This window comes from Rhinoraja longicauda, chromosome 18, assembly GCF_053455715.1.
Source record: "Rhinoraja longicauda isolate Sanriku21f chromosome 18, sRhiLon1.1, whole genome shotgun sequence".
Lineage (NCBI taxonomy): Eukaryota > Metazoa > Chordata > Chondrichthyes > Rajiformes > Arhynchobatidae > Rhinoraja > Rhinoraja longicauda.
This window is the reverse complement of record NC_135970.1, coordinates 20,291,496-20,318,556: the sequence shown is the minus strand read 5'-3', so window position 1 is coordinate 20,318,556 and position 27,061 is coordinate 20,291,496. Positions and strand designations below refer to the sequence as shown.

General features: G+C 48.6%; 3 protein-coding genes across 4 annotated transcripts in view; all 3 read left to right on the top strand.

Annotated features, from left to right (window-relative positions):
• Positions 1-1,746: 1,746 nt before the first annotated feature.
• pyurf (PIGY upstream open reading frame) lies at positions 1,747-3,317 on the top strand. Its single transcript, XM_078415269.1, has 2 exons — positions 1,747-1,934; positions 3,167-3,317. Exons 1-2 carry the CDS (start codon positions 1,756-1,758, stop codon positions 3,315-3,317), a joined length of 330 nt encoding a protein of 109 aa, XP_078271395.1. The 5' UTR covers positions 1,747-1,755.
• Positions 3,318-3,400: 83 nt separating this feature from the next.
• Positions 3,401-4,638, top strand: LOC144602317 (phosphatidylinositol N-acetylglucosaminyltransferase subunit Y-like). Its single transcript, XM_078415270.1, has one exon. It carries the CDS (start codon positions 3,401-3,403, stop codon positions 3,614-3,616), a length of 216 nt encoding a protein of 71 aa, XP_078271396.1. The 3' UTR covers positions 3,617-4,638.
• A 16,885-nt stretch (positions 4,639-21,523) lies between these two features.
• usp47 (ubiquitin specific peptidase 47) overlaps positions 21,524-27,061 on the top strand; it is a 108,119-nt gene continuing 102,581 nt past the window's right edge. For both annotated transcript variants that reach the window (XM_078415260.1, XM_078415259.1), the window contains exon 1: positions 21,524-21,753. In XM_078415260.1, coding sequence (XP_078271386.1) covers positions 21,715-21,753 — 39 coding nt within the window. In that variant the 5' untranslated portion in view covers positions 21,524-21,714. The remainder of the gene's footprint in view (positions 21,754-27,061) is intronic.

Sequence of the window (27,061 nt, the reverse complement as noted above, 5' to 3'; positions counted from 1 at the left end):
TGCAACAATTATGACTCAGAGTTTATCAAACCTTCAGCACTAAATAACCCAAAACATCAAACAATGATTTACTGCGCCATGTCCCTTCATTCCTGTAATAACTAGAAATCTACTGAGCTTTGAACATCAAGTGACTGCAGATGCTGTAAATGTGAAAGTGGGGAGAGGCTGACAGGGTGATGGCAAAAAACCTTTAGCTCGCGGGCCTTCATCACCCAGGAAATAGAGTACAGAAGATAGACACAAAATGCTGAAGTAACTCAGACAGCATCTCTGGAGAAAAAGAATAGGCGACGTTTCAGGTCAGAGCCCTTCTTCAGACTGAAAGATAGAGAAAGCCCGAACATGGGAGGGGGAGAGGGAGGAGGGGGAGAGGGAGGAGGGGGGAGGGAGAGGGGGGGAGGGAGAGCAGGGGAGGGAGGGAGAGGGGGGGAAGGAGAGCAGGGGAGGGAGGGAGAGCAGGGGAGGGAGAAAGAAGGGGGGGAGAGAGGGGGGAAGAGAGGTGGGGAGAGAGAGGGAGGGAGAGAGAGGGGGAAGGGAGAGAGAGAAGGGGGATTGCAGGAGCCTGACCCACTGAATGCATGTGTGTGGGACGGGCTGAGTGGCCTGGCGGGCTGAGTGGCCTGTGGGACGGCTAGAGGGGTTGAGCGGCCTGTGGGACGGGCTGAGTGGCCTGACGGGCTGAGCGGCCTGTGGGACGGCTAGAGGGGTTGAGCGGCCTGTGGGGCGGCTAGAGTGGTTGAGCGGCCTGTGGGACAGGCTAGAGGGGCTGAGCGGCCTGTGGACGGGCTGAGCGGCCTGGCTAGGATGGGCGGGCTGAGCGGCCTGTGGGACGGGCTAGAGGGGCTGAGCGGCCTGTGGGACGGGCTAGAGGGGCTGAGCGGCCTGTGGGACGGGCTGAGCGGCCTGTGGGACGGGCTAGAGGGGCTGAGCGGCCTGTGGACGGGCTGAGCGGCCTGTGGACGGGCTGAACGGCCTATGGACGGGCTGAACGGCCTGTGGACGGGCTGAGCGGCCTGTGGACGGGCTGAGCGGCCTGTGGACGGGCTGAGCGGCCTGTGGACGGGCTGAGCGGCCTGGCTAGGCTGGGCGGGCTGAGCGGCCTGTGGGACGGGCTAGAGGGGCTGAGCGGCCTGTGGGCGGGCTGAGCGGCCTGGCTAGGCTGGGCGGCCTGTGGGCGGGCTGAGCGGCCTGTGGGACGGGCTAGAGGGGCTGAGCGGCCTGTGGGACAGGCTAGAGGGGCTGAGCGGCCTGTGGGACGGGCTAGAGGGGCTGAGCGGCCTGTGGGTGGGCTGAGCGGCCTGTGGGACGGGCTAGAGGGGCTGAGTGGCCTGTGGGACGGGCTGAGCGGCCTGTGGGACGGGCTAGAGGGGCTGAGCGGCCTGTGGGTGGGCTGAGCGGCCTGGCTAGGCTGGGCGGCCTGTGGGCGGGCTGAGCGGCCTGTGGGACGGGCTAGAGGGGCTGAGTGGCCTGTGGGACGGGCTGAGCGGCCTGTGGGACGGGCTAGAGGGGCTGAGCGGCCTGTGGGACGGGCTAGAGGGGCTGAGCGGCCTGTGGGACGGGCTAGAGGGGCTGAGCGGCCTGTGGGACGGGCTAGAGGGGCTGAGTGGCCTGTGGGACGGGCTGAGCGGCCTGTGGGCGGCGGCGAGGAGGTTGGCGCATTGGCGGCGCTGGGCGGAGGCGGAAGGGGCGGCGCGGCACGGCACGGCACGGCCGGGTGGGCGGGAGGGAGGGAAGGTGGTGAGTAGCGGCGCGATGCTGAGGGCCGCAATGAGGGCGCTGGCGCGGCTCAGACCCGCAGCCGCAGCGGGCAACCGCCGGGGGATCCGCCGCAGTCCCCGCCTGCACAGCCCCGGCCCCGAGTCCGCCGGGTCCCCGCCAGACCCCGAGCTCCTGGCCTACCTGGTCTGCCCGCTGTCCCGGCGGCGCCTGAGGTCGGTGCGGCCACCGGCGTGTTAGGCTCAGACAGAGGGAGGAGAGCAGCTGGGTAGAGGGACAGAGTGTGGCGTCAGCACATGGTCATGGTTATTGGGGTCCCTGGTGATGGTCATGGTTATTGGGGTCCCTGGTGATGGTCATGGATATTGGGGACCCTGGTGAAGGTCATGGTTATTGGGGTCCCTGGTGAAGGTCATGGATATTGGGGTCTGGTGGTCATGGTTATTGGGGTCCCGGGTGAAGGTCATGGATATTGGGGACCCTGGTGAAAGTCATGGTTATTGGGGTCTGGTGGTCATGGTTATTGGGGTCCCTGGTGAAGGTCATGGATATTGGGGACCCTGGTGAAGGTCATGGTTATTGGGGTCTGGTGGTCATGGTTATTGGGGTCCCTGGTGAAGGTCATGGTTATTGGGGTCCCTGGTGAAGGTCATGGTTATTGGGGTCCCTGGTGAAGGTCATGGTTATTGGGGTTCCTGGTGAAGGTCATGGTTATTGGGGTCCCTGGTGAAGGCCATGTTTATTGGGGTCCCTGGTGAAGGCCATGTTTATTGGGGTCCCTGGTGAAGGTCATGGATATTGGGGTCGCTGGTGAAGGTCATGGTTATTGGGGTCCCTGGTGAAGGCCATGTTTATTGGGGTCCCTGGTGAAGGCCATGTTTATTGGGGTCCCTGGTGAAGGTCATGGATATTGGGGTCGCTGGTGAAGGTCATGGTTATTGGGGTCGCTGGTGAAGGTCATGGTTATTGGGATTGGTGATGGTCATGGTTATTGGGGTTCCTGGTGAAGGAAAAACTTGCTCCTCAGGTTCCCTTTAAATCTTTCTCCTCATAAATCTGTGCCCTTCCAATCTTGGCTCCCCCTACCCTGAGGAATACCTCGGGAAAAGACTGACCACATGATCCATGCCCCTCATCATTTTATAAACCTCCCTCAGTACACCTCATACCCCCCCTACGCTCCAGGGCAAAGTGTCCTAGTTTTTCCTGCCTCTCAAAACTCAAGCACTCGAGTCCCAGTAACATTCTTGTGGATCTTTTCTGCACTCTTTCCATCTTAATCGCATCATTCCTAGAGCAGGGCGACCAGAATTGCACACAGTACTCCGTGTGATCTCACCAATAACTTGTATAATGGTTTATTTAACACTCAAAAGATTGAATAGGCATTTCTATCTGTTCGAACTCAGCTCTTGATTCTTCAAACCTGCGTCTCTTGCATCTACAGGTATGAGGAATCCACCAACCAGCTGATCAACGACGAGCTCGGAATAGCCTATCCGATCATTGACGGCATTCCCAACATGATCCCGCAGGAGGCCCAGCGAATCCAGAAAAGTGAAGAGGGCAGCAAGGAGAAAGAAAGCTCCCAGCAGTGAGGGGGCTTTGGCTCCTGTAATACAGGAGGGGCTCGGAGAGACGGAGATTTGCGTGTTTAAACCACTCCGCCAGCTGTACCACGATGTCAGTCCACCTCTCGACTCTCACCGTGCTGGTTCCCCTGCTGTCTCTCGGCGGTCTGCTGTATTCGGCAATGTTCGACAAGGATTTTCCCCGGGGCTGCACCAGTGCTGCCAGTGTGTGCTTCTACAGCCTCTTGCTCCCCATCACCATCCCCGTCTATGTGTTCTTCCACCTGTGGAACTGGATGGGAATTAAACTCTTCAGGCACAACTAGTCCCGACTTAAAAACACTCTCATCTGTTCAAGGGCGGCAGCCCTGAGTTTACGGTCAAGAACTTTGCCATTGTTTAGTCGTGTTTAACCCCTTGGGTGCGTGTTCCTGGTTGTGGGAATTGAAGATGTCCTTGAGACACAAAGACCTGCAGATGCTGGAACCTTGAGTGCTGGAGTAACTTAGTTGGTCAGGCAGCATCCGTGGAGGGAATGGACAGATTATGTTTTGGGTTGGGACCATTCTTCAGACTGATGAAGGTTCTCGACTTGAGACATTGTCCGTTCCCTCAGATGCTGCCTGTCCTGCTGAGTTCCTCAAGCACTTTGTGCTTTGACGATGTCCTTGGTTGACTCGGTCCTCAACGTTGTGTGGTGGTTGTCGATCATTGTTTTCCCCATGTTCCCTAGCATTGATGTCAGGGCATCTCGTGGCCCTGTAAATGTTACTCTTGGTCAGATAGCCGTGTGTTGGACCCCCCCACCATAGTCTGTGTTTCCACTTGTCCTCTGCTTAATGACGATCCGTAATCAGCCTAAATCAAGAGATTGTGGATTCTTGCCCCTTAATTTCAGCTGCCACTTCAACTGTCTGGTGTCCCTGCATCCTCTCACAGTAGAGATGTCAAGGCCACTACTTGGAAGAGCAGTGGAGTTTCTGCCGCCCTGCCCCAGGTCGAATATTTCACCCTCAACAAAAACATGGCCAGAACCTATGATCAGATTTCTATAGCGTTAGATTTTGTAGGATCCTGCTCTGTCTGCACTGTTGCCAGCCAGGTCTTCATTTCGTAGCCAGTAGAGCAGGCTGGCATGTCCGGAGGGGCAATCCCAGGGTAGGTTCCTTCACTGTGGCCATGTGAAGGGACATCGATCGTCGGGGGAAGCCTTGAGCCCATTTCCTTGCAACAGACTGTCGCAAACCATCAGGCAGTCAACCACTCTAATATTCCTGTAGAGATCACAATGACACTTTTTTCCTGCTTGCAGTGTTCGCCGTTAAATAAAAGCAGTTTGACACGATAATCTCTGATTTTATTTCAAGGGGTTTGACTGTTTTATGATTGTTCTTTCCATGGGAAAGGGCTGGGGTGAGGAGATAACTAAGATCTGAGGTTTTATACTGTATGCTTATGTTGGAGATATAAAATGCTCCTGATTTGACAAAGAGCCAAGCTGCTGAGCGAGGGTAGCCAGGACAACGAGAGACTGCAGATTTTGTGGGGAGAGAGAGAGTTCCTCTGGCATAAGTTGGGAGATAGTTTAGAGATACAGTACGGAAACAGGCCCTTCAGCCCACCGAGTCTGCGCCGACCAGCGATCACCCCGAACACTAGCACTAGGGACAATTAACAATTTTTACTGAAACCAATTAACCTACAAACCTGTACGTCTTTGGAGTGTGGGAGGAAACTGGAGCACCCAGAGAAAACCCACGTGGTCATGGGAGAACATACAAACTCCGTACAGGCAGCACACGTAGTCAGGGTCGAACCCAGGTCTCTGGCATGTAAAGCAGCAACTCTACCGCTGCGCCACCGTGTCACCCCTCAAGGCCTCGAGGGTTAAATTTCAATCATCCTTGTTTAGAAGAAGTACTTTCTCCCTATACCCAAATGATGTTTAAAAGTTCATGCCTCATTCCCTGATAGTGTTGGTTTATTATTGCCACATGTATTGAGACACTGCTAAAATCTTTTTGTGTGCTATCCAGTCAGGATATACTATGCATGAATACATCAGGTAGTGCAAAGCCAAAATAATCAGAGTACAGAATATAATGTTGCAGTTACAGAGAAAGACGTACTCCAAAGACGTACAGGCATGTAGGTTAATTGGCTGGGTAAATGTAAAAATTGTCCCTAGTGGGTGTAGGATAGTGTTAATGTACGGGGATCGCTGGGCGGCACGGACTTGGAGGGCCGAAAAGGCCTGTTTCCGGCTGTATATATATGATATGATATGATAAAGCACAAATATAAAAGAATATACAAGGGCCAGTGTGAGGTAGATTTGAAGATCAGGAATTCAATCTTTGCTTGTGAGAGGTCTGCTCAGTTGTCTGATAACAGGGGGGAAGAAGCTGTTCCTGAATCTGGTGGTATGTGCTTCCTAGACTTTCAGGGGAGTGGGACCAACAGACTAACCAGCTAACACCAGCCTTTGCATCCAACACATCATTTCCGACATTACTGTCGCCAGTTACTTCTTCCCATCTCCACCCGTTTCTGCCTTCCACAGAGGGTGCTCTCTCCACAACTCCTTGGTTCACTCGTTCCTTCTCACCCGAACCACCTCCTCCTCGGGTACTTTCCCCTGCAACCGCAGGCGATGTAACACCTGTCCCTATACCTCCTCCCTCGCCTCAATCCGGGGACCCCAGCAGTCCTTCCAGGTGAGAGAGGTTTACACACACCTCCTCTAACCTCATCTACTGCATCTGGTGTTCCCGATGCGAGCTGTACATTGGCGAGGCCAAGCGTAGTTTCAGTGACTTTCGCTGAACGCGTGCGTTCGGTCTGCCAAGGCAGTTTGGATCTCCCAGTTGCTAACCACTCTAGCCCAAATTCAATTCCAACACTGACCTTTCTGTCCGGGCCTCCGTTGCTAGAGTAAGGCCAAATGCAAACTGGAGGAACAGCACCTCAAATTCCGCTTGGGCAGTGTACAACATGTATGAACATGGAATTTTTCGATTTCATCTAACTATTCCCCTCACCACCTTTCTCTCCTTCCCCGTGTTCCCCACCTGGACTCCCATCTGTATCACCTCCTCTGCTACTTTCCTTCCTCAAATATTCAAGCCCGTCTCACACCCCTGCTTTTATCTCTGGCCTTTGTTCTAACCATCTACCTATCAAACACTCCTTGCCTGTGTCCAACTGTTACCTGCCACCCTTTGTTTTACCTCTCCCGTCTGAAGAAGGTTACCACCTGAAAAATCACCTCAACGAAGCGACCCTTTGAGTTACTTTCGTACTTTGTGTTCTTTTGTGTATTAACCACCATCTGCACAGCTCCTTGTTTCTAACAAAGGTGATTCTGCACCTGAAATGACGTGGCTACAAACCTACGCTCCACAAATGGTCACTACCAACCTCTCAGGGTCAAGGGAGTGGGCAGTGAGTGGTGCCTCTGCACCGACACTCCCTGCCAGTCTCACCCTGGTTGGTGTAAATTGCCTCATTTTGACCGTTGTGAGCAGTCAACTTTTGTTGTTTACATACCTCAATATCTTGCTTTTGAACCTGCTGTGTCAGGCTGAGGAGGAGGCTCAGTGGGAGCGCTCTCATCTGTTCGAGGTTCGAATCCTGCTCCCAGGATCAGGGACCTGTAATGTGGGCCAACATTCCTACTGGGAAATCCTCCCACAGCGGGTACTTGCTTGCACGTCCCATCCTGGACCAGATTCCAGATCCAGTCACACACACCTGGGCCACAATCCAGCTGCGCTCCGTCAGTGCACCCAGCCCTGAACCAGCTGTGCCCGATCCTTATCCCTGTACCCGAACCAGCTGTGCTCCATCTTCAATCTATCTCCGATCCAGCTGTGCGCCATCCACATACTCAGCCCCGATCCAGCTGGGCTCCATCTTCAATATTGCTCCAATCCAGCTGCGCTCCGTCAGTGCACCCAGCCCTGAACCAGCTGTGCCCAATCCTTATCCCTGTACCCGGACCAGCTGTGCCCCATCTTCAATCTATCTCCAATCCAGCTGTGCTCAATCCAAAAGCCTCTCCCTGCTCCGCTGTGTTCCAGACTCCGGCTCCCAATCCCAGCCTAACATCTGGCACCAATCCCATCTTACTCTGACGATTTGGGATGAACACCATGAATCCGAGCATTGGGAGCACCCGGTGGGGACAGAGGAAGGAGCTCCCTCAACTCCTGGTCCAACTATTGTCCGACACCTCTGCCCTGTCTAACAAAGTGTCTGTGGACCTAACATCGGCCTCGTCAGATCCCAGAGAACTGTGGTAGAGGCAAGACACCGCTGATCCCGAGGGCATGCCGGAGAACTGTAAGCATGTCATTACGTTGGAAAGAGTGCTGAAGAGATTTACCAGGATGTTACCTGGATGTGCGGGGTTTAGTTATGGGGAGAGGTTGGACAATAGGTGCAGGAGTAGGCCATTCGGCCCTTCGAGCCAGCACCGCCATTCAATGTGATCATGGCTGATCATTCTCAATCAGTACCCCGTTCCTGCCTTCTCCCCATACCCCCTGACTCCGCTATCCTTAAGAGCTCTATCTAGCTCTCTCTTGAATGCATTCAGATAATTGGCCTCCACTGCCTTCTGAGGACAAGCTGGGACTTCTTTCTTTGGAGTGTAGGAAGCTAAGGGGTGACCTTATTGAGATGTGCAAGGTTATGACAAGCATGGATAAAATGAACACTCATTTTCAAAGGGTTGAGGATTCTAAAACTCGAAGGCATAGGCTTCTGGTGAGAAGACGTGAAATTTAACACGAAATTCTGGGGAAACTCTCAGTCCGTATCTGGACAAATGCTGCCAGAGGAAGCAACAGAAACGGATACAATTATGACTTTTAAAAGCCATTCGGACAGGTATGTGGATAGGAAGAGTTTAAAGGGATAGGGGCCAAATGCAGGAAATTAGGACTAGCCCAATATTCCAACTTTGTCGGCCTGAATCAGGCGGGCCAAATGGCCTGTTTGCATGCTGCACTGCTCTGAGACCAAAGAGCAGTGGAGAGAGTGTTCCAGTGCTGGATAGTCCAAGCAAGGTGTTAAGATGCCGCACGGTGGCTTTTGATGCCAAGGTTCTCCATGGTGTGCTGAAGTCATGAAATATTTTTATAAATGTAAGCCTTTAAATGTGGAGACATTTAGCTGCTTAATCTGGCAGTAGCAAGTTAAAGACCAGAGCTATTTTTACAGTTCAGCTTCACGATCAACTGTTGTGCATGAGAGGTGATTGAATGGCCAGTTGATTGGGGAGCTGATGACGTTATCGGCAAGATCACATTACGTTTCAGGTTTCCTACTTACTGTGAAATTATCTGCACGCACTTAGAATCCAATCAGTTTGTGGTATCGTGACTGGCAGAAATACTTAATGAGTGAAACACTTTTATATTTAACTTGTTGGAGTCATAGTCATACAGCAAGGAAACAGGCCGTTCAGCCCGACTGTTTGTGTCGTCTGTGAAAATCCCACAAAGATCACTTTCATGAGAGAGGTGCTCCTTAACTTATCCTCAGGTTTGATCCTGACTAAGGGGGCCGTCTGTACGGAGTTTGTACGTTCTCCCCGTGACCTGCGTGGGTTTTCTCCGAGATCTTCGGTTTCCTCCCACACTCCAAAGACGTGCAGGTATGTAGGTTAATTGGCTGGGCAAATGTAAAAATTGTCCCTAGTGGGTGTAGGATTGTGTTAGTGTGCGAGGATCGCTGGGCGGCGCTGACCCGGTGGGCTGAAGGGCCTGTTTCTGCGCTGTATCTCTAAATCTAAATCTAAAACATCAGACATACGGTATCTTCAAACATCGTTCCAGATTTCTGTTACTCGCTGGATTATTTGGACATACTCGTCGGCAGGGCTGTGGCTGCGTTCAAGGTCTTGAAACGGAGGAGGACTCGTGGGAAGCGCTCTGGAGCACTCACCCGACTCCGGCGACGAGGATTACGCACACCGCTCCCGAGTATATTCCTCACAAATCTACATTCTCTCAACAACAAAGTGGACGAACTACAACTCCTGTGCCACACTAACAAGGACTTATCTCGAGCCGCGGCCCTGTGGTTCACCGAGACCTGGCTGTGTGAGTTGACCCTGGACAACGCGCTGCAACTAGCTGGCTTTCAACTACACAGAGTGGACCGTGACACAGAGGCAACGGGAAAATCAAGAGGAGGTGGAGAAAGCTTCTACACTAACCAGGACTGGTGCAGCGACATCACGGTACTGTCTGACTTCTGTTCCCCCAATCTAGAATCTTTCTTTATCAACTGCAAACCCTTTTATTCTCCAAGGGAATTTACCTCTTTTATTCTCGCTGGAGTTTACATCCCCCCCCCAAGCCTGCATACGTGATGCGCAAACGCAACTCGCTGACCAGGTATTGAGGGTAGAGAGTGACTTCCCGGACTCCATGGTCATTGTTTTGGGGAACTTTAAGGCTAACCTCAGTTGTGAGCTCCCAAAGAACAGACTTCATGTTACCTGCCCCACCAGAGGGGAGAGGACACTTGATCACTGCTACACTTCAATCAAGAACGCATATCGCTCTGTTTCTGGGGCGGCTCTGGGTCTCTCCGATCATTGTTTAATTCACCTTATTCCGACCTACAGGCAGAAACTAAAATCTGCTAAACCTGTGGTCAGAACAACGTAAAGGTGGACGAGCGAGGGCATTGAAAAACTACAGTCCTGCTTTGACTGCACTGATTGGAATGTGTTCAGGGAATCAACCACAAGCCTCGATGAGTACACAGACACTGTGACATCCTAGGTCAGCTTTTGCCAGGACAGTTGCATTCCCACGAAGACCCGGATCTGGTTCAACAACAACAAGCCCTGGTTCACAGCAGAACTCAGACAGCTCCGCCAGTCAAAAGATGAGGCCTACAGGAGTGGGGATACAGACCTCTACAGGCAAGCTGAGAAGAGGAATCAGAGCTGCCAAGGAAAGGTACTCTGAGAAGCTGAGGAGCAAGTTCTCAGCTAATGATTACAGTTTGGAAGGGCTTGCAAGAAATCACCAGCTACAAGAGGAAACCCCCCCCCCCCGCACCTTGGACAATCGTCAGCTGACCAACGACCTGAACGAGTTCTACTGCAGGTTCGAGAAATAGAAACATAACCCTGGGACCCCCCCTCCCCCCACCCTCAATCACCACTTCACACCTACTCACAGTCTGTCTCCGTTCTGCAAAGACTGGACCCTTCCCCATCCACTCCAACCCAATTACCACTTCACACCCACTTACAGCCTGACTCCAGTCTGCAAAGACTGGGCCCTCGTCGACTACCCACCCCCTCCTTGCTGCCCAACATCAGTCTGGCCATATCCAACAATTGAAATTGAGGAGGTGGAGAGGCTATTCAGGAGACAAGAAAAGCTGGAAATCTCCAGGACTGGACAATGTTTCCCCCTCTATCCTCAAGCTCTGTGCCGAACAACTGGCACCGGTCTACACAGACATTTTCAACTGGTCCCTGCAAACCTGTACTGTCCCTGCCAGCTTCAAAGTCTCCACTATTGTCCCTGTATCCAAAAAGACAAGGACCACTGGTCTTAATGACTACAGGCCTGTCACACTGACTTCCTAGATTTTTTTTTAGATTTAGATTTTAGATTTAGAGATACAGCGCAGAAACAGGCCCTTTGGCCCACCGGGTCCGTGCCGCCCAGCGATCCCCGCACATTAACACTATCCTACACCCACTAGGGACAATTTTTACATTTGCCCAGCCAATTAACCTACAAACCTGAACGTCTTTGGAGTGTGGGAGGAAACCGAAGATCTCGGAGAAAACCCACGCAGGTCACGGGGAGAACGTACAAACTCCGTACAGTACAGCACCCGTAGTCAGGATCGAACCTGAGTCTCCGGCGCTGCATTCGCTGTAAGGCAGCAACTCTACCGCTGCGCCACCGTGCCGCCATGAAGACCTTTGAAAGACTTGTGCTGGCCCAGCTGAAAAACATCACAAACCCCCGCTGCAGTTTGCATACCAGGCCAATAGATCGGTGGATAACGCAGCCAACCTAGGCCTGCACTTCATCCTCCAGCACCTAGACCGGGGACCTATGCAAGGATTTTGTTTGTGTAGTGGCACAGAAGACACCAATGGCCACGCTTGGCCAGGCCGACCCTGCATCGTCGCTAGGACAACGGGTCTTCACGGTCAGGTTAAAAACTCTAATAAGAACTGGGACTTAAAAATGGTGCCATATCTGGCAACTCTGTATACTGTCTCAGAGAACCACAACTACTATACACTTATACCGTATCTGTGATGCCTATGTAAGATGCATCTAAGTGCTTATGTATGGTGATACTTGTACTAAACTGTATACACAAATAATTTTTATTGTACCTTGGTAGATGTGACAAATCAACTACCATTTAAACATTGTCATACAACACGGAGATAGGCTCTTTGGCCCAACTTGTCCATGCCGATCAAGTTACCTAATTAAGTTAGTCCTTCTTGCCTTTATTTGGCCTGTATCTCTGCAAACCTTCTCTCTCTAATGAACTTGTCCAGGTACTTTCCTCTCCTTTACATTTTGCTGCTGGTGAAGGATTTCCAGGATTTAGACCCTATGACGATGAAGGAATGGCGATGCATTTCAAATTCGGGATGACGCGTGACTGAGAGAGCAACCTGTACATGGTGGAGTTCCCCTGCGCTTGCTGCACTCGAACGTACTGATGGCAAAGTAATCGGTTTGGGAAGTGCTGTCAGAATACCCATGGCGAGTATCTGCAGTGCATTTTGCAGAAGGTGTACAGTGCAGACACTGCTTGACCCAGCCTCTGAGCTGCACTGGTCATATCTCAGTGCCATGATTTGGAGCCAGCCTCATTGAAGGAACGACAATATTTGTGATGGTGTGTGCCTCGGAGGGGAACCTCACTCAGTCTGAAGAAGGATCTGAACCGAAAGGTCATTTGTCCATTCCCTCCCACGATATTGCTCACCTGTTCCTCCAGCACCAGGTGTTTTGCTTAAGATTCCAGTTTCCGCGGTTTCTTGTGTCTCAAAGTTTCCCTGAGTCTGCTATGTTGTGGAAATTCAAGGTCATGGGGTTTAGATGCTACAGTGACAGAAGCTTGGTGTTTTGAAGTTGATTATTAATGTTTCACAGTGCAGCTATAGTGTGCCTGATCAAGCAAGCTGCTTTGTCTTGGGGAAAAAAAGACACAAAATGCTTGAGTAACTCAGCAGGTCAGGCAGCATCTCTGGAGAAAAGGAATAGGTCTTGTTTTGGGTCAAGCCCCTTCTTCAGTGAGAGTCAGAGGAGAGGGGAAGTAGAGGTATGAAAAAGGTACAAAGAGCAAATGAATGAAATGTATGCAAAAGGACAAATCAAAGCTGGCGATGAGGTGGAGCCCACAATGGTCCATTGTTGCCTGAGGAGAAGGTGACGACGAGTGAAATTAAACAGGACGATAGTGAAACTAGTAGGACAACTAGGATGGGAGGGTTACTTGAAGTTAGAGAAATCAATACATACCATTGGGTTTGTAAGCTGCCCAAGCAAAATAGCAGGTGCTGTTCGTCCAGTTTACGTTTGGTCTCACTCTGACAGTGGAGATGGCCAAGGGCAGAAAGGTCAGTATGTGTTGAGTTTTGAGAGTTGTTGGAGCTGCATTCACCCAGGCAAGTGCAGGAAGTTTCATTGCTGTCTATGCTGTATGATTCCTGACATGATGGTGGAATGGCTATGGGGGGTCGGGAGGGGAGTCACTCACTGCACGATCCCCCAGCCTGTGTTGTGATGTGCCTGAGATCAGAGACTGGAGATGCTGTGAGACTTCAATGGGAGAGGAATTCCAAAAGGTCACTGTTCAGAGGAGACCGAATCCACTCCTGCTGTTTCCTGAATTCTTTCATCAAAAGGCCCTTTGGACGATCACATCAGTGAACCTTGGGGAGGTGTTCAGGGTGCAAGACTGGTAATTGTTCCAGTGGTGTGACTGACTTTGTAGCACAGCAAATGACTGGGTGCTGAGGAGAGTGCGGTAGAACAGAGGGAGGCCGGGGTATAAATACACGGTTCCCTGGATATAGGGTAGACAAGGTGGTGAAGAAGTACTTCAAGATGGTGAATGCTTGCCTTCATTGGATGAGATGTGGAGAACAGATGTTGGATGTCATGTTACAGCTGTACAGGATATTAGTTGGACTGTATATGAAATATTGTGTGCAGTACTGGTTGCATTACTATAGGAAGGAAGTCATTAAACTGGAGAGGGTGCAGAAAACCAGGGTCACCTTATTGATGCATATTGTTGTAACTGGGGCCACCCTACAGATGCAGGTTGTTGTTACCCAGGCCGCCCTACAGATGCAAGTAATTGTTGCAAGTTGTTGTTCAGACTGCAGAAGGGTCTCGACCTGCAACGTCACCCGTCTCTCCACAGATGCTGCCTAGGTTACTCCAGCATTTTGTGTCTCTTTGGTTAACACTCCAGTAGATATCTTTAAAGATATAGGGGGGGAGGTTACAGAGTCATAGAATTATACAGCACGGTAATAGGCCCTTTGCCCACCTGACCAAGTTAGCCTATTGGCTAGTCCCATTTGCCTGCGTTGGGTTCAGTCCTCTAAACCTTTCTATCCATATACCCGCCCAAATGGAAACGCATTCCAAATATGGACTACCCTCCTTGTGAAGTAAAATGCCCCTGAGATCCCTCTAAAATCTCTCTCCTCTCACCCCAGCCGGTGTCCTCTAGTTTTAGAATCCTCTACCCTGGAAAAAAGACTGAGCGTTCACATTATCCACCCCTCTCATGTTTAAACCTCAGCTGCCTATGCTCCAAAGAAAAAGAGTCCCAGCCTATCCAATCTCTCCCTATAACAAAACACAAAGTGCTGGTGGAACATAGATGGTCGTGCAGCATCTATGGAGGGAATGGAGAGATGACGTATCAAATCCAGACCCTTCTTCAGACTGATTGTAGGAGTGGGGGAGAAAGGTGGAAAAGAGAGCTGGGAGCGAGACAAAGCCTGGCAAGTAATAGGTGGAAGGTAGACACAAAATGATCAGCAGGACAGGCAGCATCTCTGGAGAGAAGGAATGTAGTATAAGTCTATAATATAAGTATGTAATATAAGAATATAAGTAATAGGTGGATACAGGTGAGGGGAAGGGGTGATGGGTGGAGTAAGTGACAAAGGATAGAGGTGAAAAGGAGATTTGAACCCTCAACCTTCTGATTCATAACTAAGCTGAAAATACACAGAATGGAAACAGTCCCAGAATGTGCATGACAACCATCAACACCCACATACCTATTTAGACTAACCCTAGCTCAATCCCACATTCTCGTCCATTCTGCCTCCCCACCTAGATTCTACCACTCAGCTACACACCAGGGGTAATTTACGGTGGCCAATTAACCTATGAACCTGCACGTTTTGGGGATTTGGGTAAGGAACCTGTAGCTTCTGAATGAAATCCATGTCGCAGGAAGGATGTGCAAACTCCACACAGGCACCACCCAAGGTTGTTATTTATCCCCATTTCTAGCGTTGTGAGATCTTCATAGATTATAGTTCAGCATTTAACACGGTCATCACGGACAGACTGGTTTCTAAACTAACTGATTTAGGACACTCCCAATCTATCTGTAACTGGATTAAGGACTTCCTGACCAATCGGCCCCAGATGGTCAGATTAGGCCCTCACACATCCTCCACTCTCACAATCAGCACCGGCTGCCCACAAGGATGCGTGTTGAGCCCCCTTCTCTACGCCCTCTACACCCATGACTGCACCCCCACTCATCCTACCAACACCATCATCAAGTTTGCGGATGACACGACTGTGGTTGGACTCGTCTCAGGAGATGACGAGACAGCCTACAGAGATGAAGTCCAAAAACTGATAGGATGGTGTGCGGAAAACAATCTGGCTCTGAATCCTTCCAAGACAAAAGAACTCATGATAGACTTCCGAAGACATAATACGGGCTACACACCACTGCATATCAGCGGAGTTTGTGTGGAAAGGGTCCCTGCCTTCAAGTTCCTGGGCATGCATATTGCTGAGGATCTCTCCTGGACCACAAACACCATAGCGGCAGTCAAAAAGGCACAGCAGCGGCTCTACTTTCTGAGGATCCTCAGGAAGAACAACCTGCAAGAGCAGCTGCTAGTGACTTTCTACCGTTGCACCATCGAGAGTGTGCTGACGTACTGTATTTCTATGTGGTACACCAGCAGCTCAGAGGCAGACAAGAAAGCCCTTCAGAGGGTCATCAACTCTGCAAAGAAAATCATTGGTTGCCCACTGCCCTCTCTAGAGGAACTTTACTCCGTCCACTGCCTCAGCAGAGCAGCCAACATCCTGAGGGATCCTTCCCACCCTGGTCATCAGCTGCTCCAACTGCTGCCCTCTGGTAGACGGTTCAGGTCCATTACATCACGGACTAATAGACTCAAGAACAGTTTCTACCCCAGCGTCATACGTGAGCTGAACACTGCCAGACACTCACATAAAACTGAATGGAAGGAATGGAACTGATCGGAACACTGTCAGTTGTCAGAAAAAATAAGCCTCAATTTAATACATGTTTACATTCTACTGCACTTATATTGCTTAACATTTGCTAAACTTATTACATGTTACAACCGACTGCACCTTATATTTAATTACATTATTTCTTTTATTTAAAAAAAAAATGGCACTTGCAATATGTTAGCTCTCATTGCTGTGCAATAACTTGCTGTCTTGATTGAACTGTACACTGCCTTGACCGTATTGTAATTGTTTTGTCTATATTGCATTAGAGGTCAGTTTGTTTAATTCAATAGATTAGGTTTAGCTTGTTATGGATAAAGGTTTATCCTTTGTACTGTCTGCTGTGTGTGATTGCATCATCTAGACTGCTTTAATTTTGCTGTACTTTGTGTAGTGACAATAAAGGTTTTTTAAATTATTTTTTTTACCAGCTGCACCAGTGCGCATAACTATTGTATTACTTTTGGACATAGTAAAGATAAAGAAGGGGTTAAATAAACGAAGTGTAGTTGTGGTGATCAATGGGCTTGCAGGTGGTGGAATATCAGCTTAGATGGGACATCTTGGTCGGCATGGATAAGTTGAGCCAAATGGCCAGTTTTTTGTGTTGCATAACTCTTGAAATTGATTAGGTGTTTAAAATGTATTTTGTGGTTGAATGTACTTCACCAAATGTCACAACATTTTCCCTGTGGTCAGCATGTAAACTTTATTTCCCAAACATAAAACTGGAAAAAGATTCCCTGCTGGTGAAATGGACATCTTGGAGATTTCCAAATCGGTTTAATCGGAGATCCCACTGCAACAAAAACATCTTCTCGCAAATCTGTAAATTCCTGTAAATATTGACCCACAGTCAGAGCTGTATTGTTAGTCTGTCAGATCAAGGTCATGCGTCACTCTGTGCGACACTGCGCACTACATGCCATTTTTGAAACCTGAGAGAAAGCTGTTTATGTGGATGTCATCTGTGATTTATCAGGAGGGGTGTGCGACTTGGAGTGGGGCCTGCAGGTGGTGGTATATCCATGCACCCTCTCTGTTTCTCTTCATCTTGTGCAAGAAGTCATAGGTTTGTGAGGTGGTATCGCAGTAGCCTAATCATGCAACAGCAGTGACATTGGCAGATGGTGTATTTTTATTTTAACTTTTTGCACTATCACGGTCTAGTTTCTCTGCAGTAATTGATAATTTATTGTATATTTATTGTTATTTTGCTGTTTCATGTGCCTGTAAAGCACATGCAGTGAGAATTTAAACATTCTGCTTCATATCCAGTACAGGTGACAAATAAGCACTTTGGACACTGCAGCCACTGTATGCTGGTGTTGGAAGGAGTGAAGGAAGATGCATTGCAATGGTTCATAAGTTCTGGGAACAGAATTAAGCCATTCGGCCCATCAAGTCTACTCCACCATTCAATCATGGCCGATCTATCTTTCCTTCTCAACCCCATTCTCCTGCCTTCTCCCCATAACCTCTGACACTAATTAAATGGTGCTAAGCTGTATGAGTGCTGTTGGAGCAGCGTCCATCTAGATATTGGAGAGTGTTCACTTACACTCCTGACTTGTGCCTTGTAGAGGGTGGAAAGATCTTGGGGTGAGGTAAGGGAGGAACTCACTATGGGACTCTCAGCCTCCCGGCTAGACAATATATCAAAACTCCACAGTCAAAAAGGCACAACAGAGGATGTACTTCCTGCGACAGCTCAGGAAACACAATCTGCCACAGGCAATGCTGGTCCAGTTCTATACTGTTATCATTGAGTCCATCCTCACCTTCTCCATCATGGTCTGGTTTGGCTCAGCCACCAAGCACGACATCCAGATGCTGCAACGGATTGTTCGCACAGCTGAGAAGGTTGTTGGCTACAACCTTCCCCCCCATTGACGAACTGTACACTGCAAGGGCCAGGAAGCGAGTGGGCAAGATCATCTCTGACCCCTCTCACCCTGGCCACATACTCTTTGAAGCACTTCCCTCTGGAAGGCGACTCCGGACTGTCAAAGCAGCCACAGCCAGACATAAAACCAGCTTTTTTTCCACGAGTAGTAGTTCTACTCAATAACCAAAGTCTGTAGTTTCTTTTTTGCTCTGGTTTATTTTCACCCACATGTTTAGACTGCAATGTTGTATCCTTATTGTTTTGATGTGTTTATGCTTTATTCTTAATTGTTAACTGTATGTTTGTGTTGTCATTTGTGAGCGGAGCACCAAGGCACATTCCTTGTATATGTACATACTTGGCCAATAAACTTATTCATGTGGCTGATACAGTTAATCATTGGTGGTGGAATGGACATTGATGGAGGGAAACGCATGATCATGCTGTCATAGAGCTATACAGCATGGAAACAAGCCCTTCGGCCCACCTTGTCAATGCTGACTAAGTTGTCATTCTGGGTGAGTCCCATTTGCCTGCATTTGGCCAATCCTTCCCACCCATATATCTGTCCAAATATCTCGTAATAGTCAGAATTGCATATGCAGCTTTCCAGATATGGACTACCCTCTGAGTGTAAATGGTTCACCTTAAATCTCTCCAGTCTCACTATGTACACCTCACTAAGTCATCCCTCAGCCTCCCACGCCCCAAAGAAAAAAGGTACCAGCATCTCCAACATCTCCCTATAACTCAAGTCCAGGTAACATCCTGACTGGTTAACCTCTTTTGCACTCTTTCCAACTTATTCATAATGCCCTTGAATATCAAATGTAGGTATTTTAATAGTTTTGTAAGAAATGATTGCTGCCAGATATGTTCCACTGATCAGATAACAATTGAATATTATCAGTCTGGAGAAGGGTCTCAATCCACTGGCCCACTGAGTTCCTTCAACACTTTGCATTTTGCTCAGAATTCCAGCATCTGCAATTTCCTGTATCTCTCCGAATGTTAACTATGTTTTGCTGCATGGACTGCCTTGTCTGATGGGCAAGGGCTGATTATGGATACTAGGCATGATTTTGTATGTGGGAGGTTGTGTCTCATGAATCTAATTGTTTTTTGAAGATGTGTCCAAAAAGGTGGATGAGGGCAGAGCTGAAGACGTACATATGGATTTCAGCAAGGCATTTGACAAGGTTCTGCATGGTAGGCTGCTCTGGAAGGTTAGATCACCTGGGATCCAATGAGAGTTAGCTGACTGGATAGAAAATTAGCTCAATGGAAGGAAGCAGAGGGTGATGGTGGTAGGTTGATTTGTGGACTGGAAACCTGTGAATGGCGGCGTGCCTCAAGGTTCACTGATGAAACCATTTCTGTTTGTCATCTATATCAATGATTTGGATGAAAATGGGAATGAAACCTCCTATCACCAACTAGAGAGTGGTCCTGTCCATTTTTTTCTCATTTATTATATTGTTTACGGTACACTATGTTTACATATTCTGTTTTGCTGCTGCAAATTTCATTGTTCTATCTGGGACACATGACAATAAAACAATTTTGACTCTTGACCTACCACCTTGATCCTCGGACTATCTTTAATTTAACTTTTCTGAACTTCATCTTGACCTGGAGCGATTGGGCTTGTATACACTGGAATTTAGAAGGATGAGGGGGGATCTTATTGAAACATATAAGATAATTAGGGGATTGGACACATTAGAGGCAGATAACATGTTCCCAATGTTGGGGGAGTCCAGAACAAGGGGCCACAGTTTGAGAATAAGGGGTAGGCCATTTAGAACGGAGATGAGGAAGAACTTTTTCAGTCAGAGGGTGGTGAAGGTGTGGAATTCTCTGCCTCAGAAGGCAGTGGAGGCCAGTTCGTTGGATGCTTTCAAGAGAGAGCTGGATAGAGCTCTTAAGGATAGCGGAGTGAGGGGGTATGGGGAGAAGGCAGGAACGGGGTACTGATTGATAGTGATCAGCCATGATCGCATTGAATGGCGGTGCTGGCTCGAAGGGCTGAATGGCCTACTCCTGCACCTATTGTCTATTGTCTATTGTCTAAACATTATTCTCTTCATCCTGTATCTGTACACTGTGGGAGACTTGATTGTGATCATGTATAGCCTTTCCGCACGCAGCAAAAAATGCTTTTCAATGTACCTCAGGACAATAAACTAAACTAAACTAAACACAAGGCATTATTAGTAAGTTTGCAGATGACACTAAAGTGGGTGGTATTGTAGATAGTTTAAATGGTTGTCAAAAATTGGAGCAGGGTCTTGATTGGTTGGGCAGGTGGGCTGAGAAATGGTTGATGGAGTTTAATACAGAGAAGTGCGAGGTGTTGCACTTTGGGAAGTCTATCTATGGCAGGACCTACAGAGTGAATGGCAGGGGTCTGGGCACAGTTGCAGAGCAGATGGATCTAAGATTGCTGGTACATAGTTCCTTGAAAGTGGCATCACAAGTAGATAGGGTGGTTAAGAAGGCTTTTGGCACATTGACCTTCATCAGTCAGAGTATCAAGTATAGAAGTTGGGAGGATGTGTTACAGTTGTGCAGTATATTGGTGAGGCCACATTTGAAGTATTGTGTTCAGTTTTGGTTACCCTGTTATAGGAAATATGTTGTTGAGCTGGAAAGGGTGTAGAGCAGATTTACACAAATGCTGTCAGAACTCGAGGGCCTGAGATAATGGGAGAGTTTGAGCAGGATAGGACTTTATTCCTTGAAGTGCAGGATGGTGAGGGGTGATCTTACAGAGGTGTATTAGATCACGAGAAGATTAGATAGGGTAAATAACGACTCTTTTACTCGGAATAGGAGAATCAAGAACCAGAGGACAAAGGTTTAACGTGAGGTGGAAAAGATGTTAGGAATCTGAGGTGCAACCTTTTTACACAAAGGGTGGTATGCATATGGTCCGGGCTGCCAGAGGAGGAAATTGAGGCAAATACTATCACGTTTAAGAAATATTACGACAAGTACATGGAGAGGAAATGTTTGAAGGGATTATGGGCCAAACACAGCTAGGTAGACTAATGTAGATTGGACATGTTGGTCGGTGTGGGCAAGTTGGGCCGAAGGGTCTGTTTCCATGTTGTATAGGAAAATAACTGCAGATCGATTTATTCACAAAATGCTGGAGTAACTCAGCAGATCAGGCAGCATCTCAGGAGAGAAGGAATGGTGACGTTTTGGGTCGAGACCCTTCTTCAGACTGATTGGTCTGACTTTCCATGTTGACTTCTTTAGACTTTCCATGTTGTATGATATTTTCAAGAGAGAATTAGATATAGCTCTTAAGGCTAATGGAATCAAGCGACATGGGGAGAAAGCAGGAATGGGGTACTGATTTAGGATGATCAGCCATGATCATATTGAATAGCAGTGCTGGCTCGAAGAGCCGAATGGCCTACTGCACCTATTTTGTTAATGTTTCGATGACTGTGAGATTCAGCCATGTGCTCTGGTCCCCATGACCTTATCATGGAAAGAAGTTCATTGTTGAAGCAGCTGAAGAAGGGTGTATCTAGGACATTGCCTTGGAGATATGCAGGGGCTGGGATGAGAGACCTCCAACATCCATTTTCCTTTGCACAAGATGGGACTGCTTTTCATTCCTTTTCACCAAATTGGCTTGCACCTTGAGGCCGCACATGCGCAATAGGGTGACCACGACAGCTCTCTTACGCAGGAGGGCGGGGCGCAACGCGGTGACGTCAGCGATGTCCCCGCGGATGACGCAGCGCGCCACCGCCGCGTCCGCCATTTTGGTTGTTGCCCGGGCGCCCAGACCGAGCGAGCGAGTGAGTGAGTGCGGGGTCGGCCCCGTCAGCAGCTCCGGCTTATCTTTGTTTTGATTCTCTTTTTAGTTTATTTCGGCCTCGGTACATCGGCTGGAAGATGTGTCCGCCCTGAGAAGTCGGCCGCTTCAGCACCAGGACTGAAGTTCCGCCCCGCCCCCCGAGACATGGTGCCCAGTGAAGAGAAACAGCTGCTACCCCGGGAGGTGAGGCCGCGAATGGGTGGAGAGGGGCGGGTTGAGGGACATAAGGGAGGGGGGGGGGGGGGGAGAGGGACATGAGGGGCTGCTAGATGGATATGATGGGGGGGGGGGGGGTAGAGGGACATGGGGGGGTACAGGGACATGGGGGGGCAGAGGGGCATGGGGGGTAAGGGACGTGAGGGGGAGAGGGGCTGGGAGAGAGGTATAGGAGGGAAGGGGGCAGGAAGGGTAGAGGGGCGGGGAGATATAGTGGCAGGGCTAGAGTTATAGGGGAGGGGACAGGAGGTTGGGGGAGGGGGTGAGGAGTGCCAGAGGTTGGAGGGCATAGGTCGGGATGGATGAGTGCAAGGAGAAGTGTAGAGGGTACAAGAGGAAGAGAAATGAATGTAGCAGTGCAGTAAGATGGGCATTGTTGTTTGAAGAGAGGAAGGGGTGGAGATATACAAGAGGAAGTGTTGGAGCAAGATGGGTGATGTGAGTGGAAGAGGAACAGATATAGGGGATGGTATGGTGTAGACTTTGTGGGGGAAGTATATGGAGTATGCAGAAGGTGAGGAGAAGGCAAAAGGGGAAATTGGTATATGCGTGTTGGTTTGAGTGGATAAATGGGGAAGCAGGTGGCAGAGCTGAGAGATGGGGAAGTGGGTTAGATGTCGAAAGCCAAAATTTGGATGTGCTAGGGAAGAGGTGGTTATGCGAGTATGAGTGGTATAGGAATCCTGTGACATTATCCCTCCTTCCTACCATTTCCCAGCTTGAAGACTGACTTTAAGATAATGGAATGAGTTTGTTGTTTTCCATATTGTCCTTGATTAAACGAGGGAAGCTTTGTTGTTCTCTTTCTGACATGGGGAGGTTGTGAGCTGTGCTTTAAGGTGTGATTTTAGTGATCTTCCTCTGTACCCAGAACTTGAGGATTATTACAAATGTGGCCATGTCTTTTTATCTTTGGACTTATTCCTGTTGGGGTATATGTTAAAAAAAGAACATTGAGTCCAGAGCTTGCAGTTGATTGATTGCATGAGCTGTGCAGCTGGCACGCCCTTTGCTGTGCACTTTGTTCTTTGAGGTGGTGGGGAGGCACAGGCTCTGTCATGCGGAGGAGCCCTTGGGTCGGATAAAGTTTCATTCTGCTAGGCGTCTTTCAACATGTCTGCCTGAAATGTGTCTTGTTTTTATCATTGTATTAGATTATTGTCACGTGTACCGAAATAGAGTGGAGAAACTTTATTTTGCATGCTATCTAGGCAACTCATACAAAACATGAGTACATGTGATAATGTAAAAAGAGAAAATAAACAAAGTTCAGGATATGATGTTACAGTCACAAGGAAAAGCAGATTAAAACATGCTGTGGCCTGCAGCGAGATGGGCAGGGAGATAGGGAATTCATCGTTACCCTACCAGCGTCCCATTCAAGAGTCCGATAACAGTGGTGATTAAACTCTTCCTGATTCTGCTGCTACGTGGTATCAAGCTTGAGACCAGTTTGTGTGGTGGACTGGGCTGTGTTCATCTCTTGAAGTCTTGGGCAGAGTGGTTGCCCGCCAAGTTAAGAGTTTGTCATATGTACAATTATGGTGAGGTACAGGCAAAATTAAAAACTTGCTGTACGACACAAAAATGGATTACATGTAAATTATACATAAATTACACTAATTCTACAAGGCAGTGAAAAACAAATTGTGCAAAAGTACACAATTATAAAACAAGTTAATGGTAATGTAAAAGGTGGTCTACTTTTCTGTAGTCATATTCTGTTGCCAAGGTAGGATTGGGGTTTTATTGTCCAAGAACCCATTGATTAGTATGGGTATCAAGGGTTTTGGGGAGAAGGCAAGAGAATGGGGTTAGATCAGCCATGATTGAATGGTGGAGTAGACTTGATGGACCGAGTGGCCTAATACTGCTCCTATGACTTATGACCGTACAACCTAACCTGATGGTTGTAGGAAAGTAGCTGTTTCTGAACCTAATGATGTGTGACTTCAGGCTTTTGTACCTCCTGCTTGGTGGCAACAGTGAGAGGACATGACCTGGATCATGCCACCTCCTTGAGGCACTACGTTATGTAGGTGCTCTCCGTGATCGTGAGGGCTGTACTCCGATGGCTGAGTCCACCACTCTACACCTTCCTTGCATTCCTGTGTGTTGCAATTGTCATGCCAGGCCATGATGCAACCTGACATGACACATGACACTCTGTACATTGCTTGTGTGGAAATATATTAGAGTATTCTGGGACACGCTGATTCTCTTTAAACTTCGAAGAAAGTCGAGGCACTGACATGTTGCCTTTGTTAATACAGCGATGTGGTGGGCCCAGGATAAGTAATTTGAGATATAAGCCCAGGAATTTGAACTGCAAGTTCCACCACCAATGAAAGCTGGCATGTTGTCTCCTTGCATCCCCTTTCTGAAATCAGTAATTTGATCCCTGGTTTTGTTGTCGTTGAGTGAGATTGTTATTGCGGCACAACTTAACCTGGTATTCTGTCTCTCTCCTGTTCACTGACTTGGCCAACAACAGTGGTGTCGTCATCTAATTTATAGATGGTAGTGGAGCTGTGCGGGATGTAAAAAGACAGTGTAGTGGCAGGTGGCTAAACACTCAGCACTGAAATGTTTAGCGAGGAGGAGATCTTGTTACTGATCTGCACTGATTGAGGTCTGCTGATGAGCAAGTCTAGGATCCAGTTGCAAAAGGAGGTACAGAGAACCAGGTCTTGGAACTTGGTGATGGGTTTGGAGGGATAATAGTGTAGAACATTGAGCTCCAGCCAGTGAACAGCAGCCTGACGTATGTGGTCTTGTCATTGAGATGGTCCAGATCAGAGCGGGGAGCCAGTGAGATAGGTTCTGCTGTTGACCTGTGATGGCGATAGGCAAATTGAAGCAGCAGTTATTTGCTCCATAACACACCTCTCAAAACATTTTGTTACAATGGCTGTAAGTGTTGCCGTACGGTAGTCATTGAGGTAGGTCGCCATGCTCTTCTTGGGGGCAGTGGTACGATAGGTGTCCTTTTGAAACAGATAGGAACCTCAAAACAACAGAAGTGAAGTGTTGAAAATATCCTTGAATACTCCAGCCAGTGGTCTGTACAGGTCTTTAGCATTCGGCCATGTACGTTGTCTTGGCTGGATGTTTTACATGGATTCATGCTTTTGAAGAACGCTCTGACGTTGGCCTCAGACTGAGATCACAGGGTAGTTGTGGGTAGTTCTGGCTCATGTAAGCTTGTCATCATACTTCGTTTCAATGCATGCATAAAAGGCATTGAGCCGAAAGTGATGCATTTTCGTTATGCTCGTCGTTATGCGACTGAATCCTGGACTTCTTGATGGAGCGACCGCAGGCAGTGAGAATGGGTCCGCACCTGTCCTCCGTTATCACCCTGAATACCGACACACCACAGGGCTGCGTTTTGAGCCCCATGCTCTACTCCCTATTCACACACGACTGTGTTCCAGCATTCGACACCAGCATCATTGTCAAGTTTGCAGACGACACAACGGTGATCGGGCTGATCACCAATGGTGATGAAACAAACTACAGAGCGGAGGTGCAGAACCTGGTGGACTGGTGTTCAGTTAACAACCTGTCCCTAAACACCTCCAAGACCAAGGAGCTGATCATCAACTTCCGTAGATCACACAACGGGGAATAAGCTCTGATCTTTATCAATGGGGACAGTGTGGAGAGAGTGTCCAGCTTCAAGTTTCTGGGCACTCACATTTCGGAGGATCTCACATGGTCCACTAACACTGCTGCGCTGGTCAAGAAGGCGCAGCAACGACTGTTCTACCTGAGAACACTGGAAAAAGTCTGGTCTGCCCCAACAGCTGCTGACGACCTTCTACCGCGGCACCAGAGAGAGCATCCTAACGCATGGCATCCCTGAGTGGTACCTCAACTGCACGGAGGCAGAGAGGAGAGCTCTTCAGCGGGTAGTCCATAGAGCTCAGAAGACTATCGGAACACAGCTACCAGCCTTGGAGGACATCTACAACACACGATGCCTCAGAAAAGCCACCAGCATTCACAAAACTCACACCCCTGCAATAGTCTGTTCAAAATTCTACCATCGGGCAGACGCTACAAGGCCTTCTACGCTCGCACCTCCAGACTCAGGAACAGCTTCATCCCCAGGGCCATAGCTGCTATGAACCAGTCCTGCTGAGCCGGATGGTCACATCGCACAGTGAACCGGCACAGACCTACTTGAACTTTATACTGTTTTAAAACTGTTTCTAATTTTGTTTCACTGGGTTGTATAAATTTATACTGATTAGCTAATTAATTTATTGCATCGTATGGAAGGCACATTCCCAATCTCGTTGTACCCCTGTACAATGACAATAAAGATATATTGTATTGTATTGTATTGTTGCCACTGAAGACCATGACCAAAAGACATAGGAGCAAAATTCGGCAATTCAGCCCATCGAGTCTGTTCCGTCAGTAGATCATGTCTGATCTATTTCACACTCCTAAACTCTTTCCCCTGCCTTTTCCCCGTAACATTTGAAGCCCTTACTAATCAAGTACCCATCAATCTTTGCTTTAAAAAATGCAAAGATTTGGCCTACACCATTGTTTGTGGCAATGAATTGCACAGTTTCACCACCCTCTGGCTAAAGAAATTTCCCCATATCTCCATTCTGAGGTACGTCATGTTATTCTGAGGCTTTGCCCTCTGATCCTAGACTCACAACTGAAAATATCTCTCTATCCAGGCCTTGTGCAAGGTGATGGCATTGGAGCAGCACTGGAGATATAAAGCATTCGGATAAGATGCTTTCTGTAGGTCATCTTCAGAAATTGGTAGGAGTCACTGGAGACATGCTTATTCCCTTAGTCTTCTGAAGAAGTAGAGGCATTAGTGTACTTTCTTAGTCGTAGTCAGTGTGGTTGGACCAGAACAAATTGTCGGTAATATTTACACCCAGGTACTTGAAGCTCTCGACCACCTCCACTTCAGCACCGTAGATACAGATGCAGCAGGGTGTGTACACCACCCCTAAGGTTTTGCTGACATTGAGGTAGAGATCGTCATGACACCATGTTACTAAGCGCTCCATCTTTGTCCTTTACTGTCTTATCATTGTTTGAGATCTGGTCTTTTACAGTGGTGTCATGTGCAAACTTGTAATTGATTGAGAGCAGAATGTGGCTACATAGTCACGAGTTTATGGGGAATAGAGTAAGGGGCAGAGAATGCGTATTAGAGCGGATATTTTGTCTGTCTTTACTTTCTGTTCAAAACAAACACAGAATGCATTGAGCTCATTAGGAAGGGATGTGTTAT

Excerpts from the sequence above, each read along its gene's own strand:
- pyurf (XM_078415269.1), top strand. The coding sequence starts at position 1,756 with ATGCTGAGGGCCGCAATGAGGGCGCTGGCGCGGCTCAGACCCGCAGCC. Across the intron at positions 1,935-3,166 it reads CTGTCCCGGCGGCGCCTGAG|GTATGAGGAATCCACCAACC; the intron begins GTCGGTGCGGCC and ends TTGCATCTACAG.
- LOC144602317 (XM_078415270.1), top strand. The coding sequence starts at position 3,401 with ATGTCAGTCCACCTCTCGACTCTCACCGTGCTGGTTCCCCTGCTGTCT.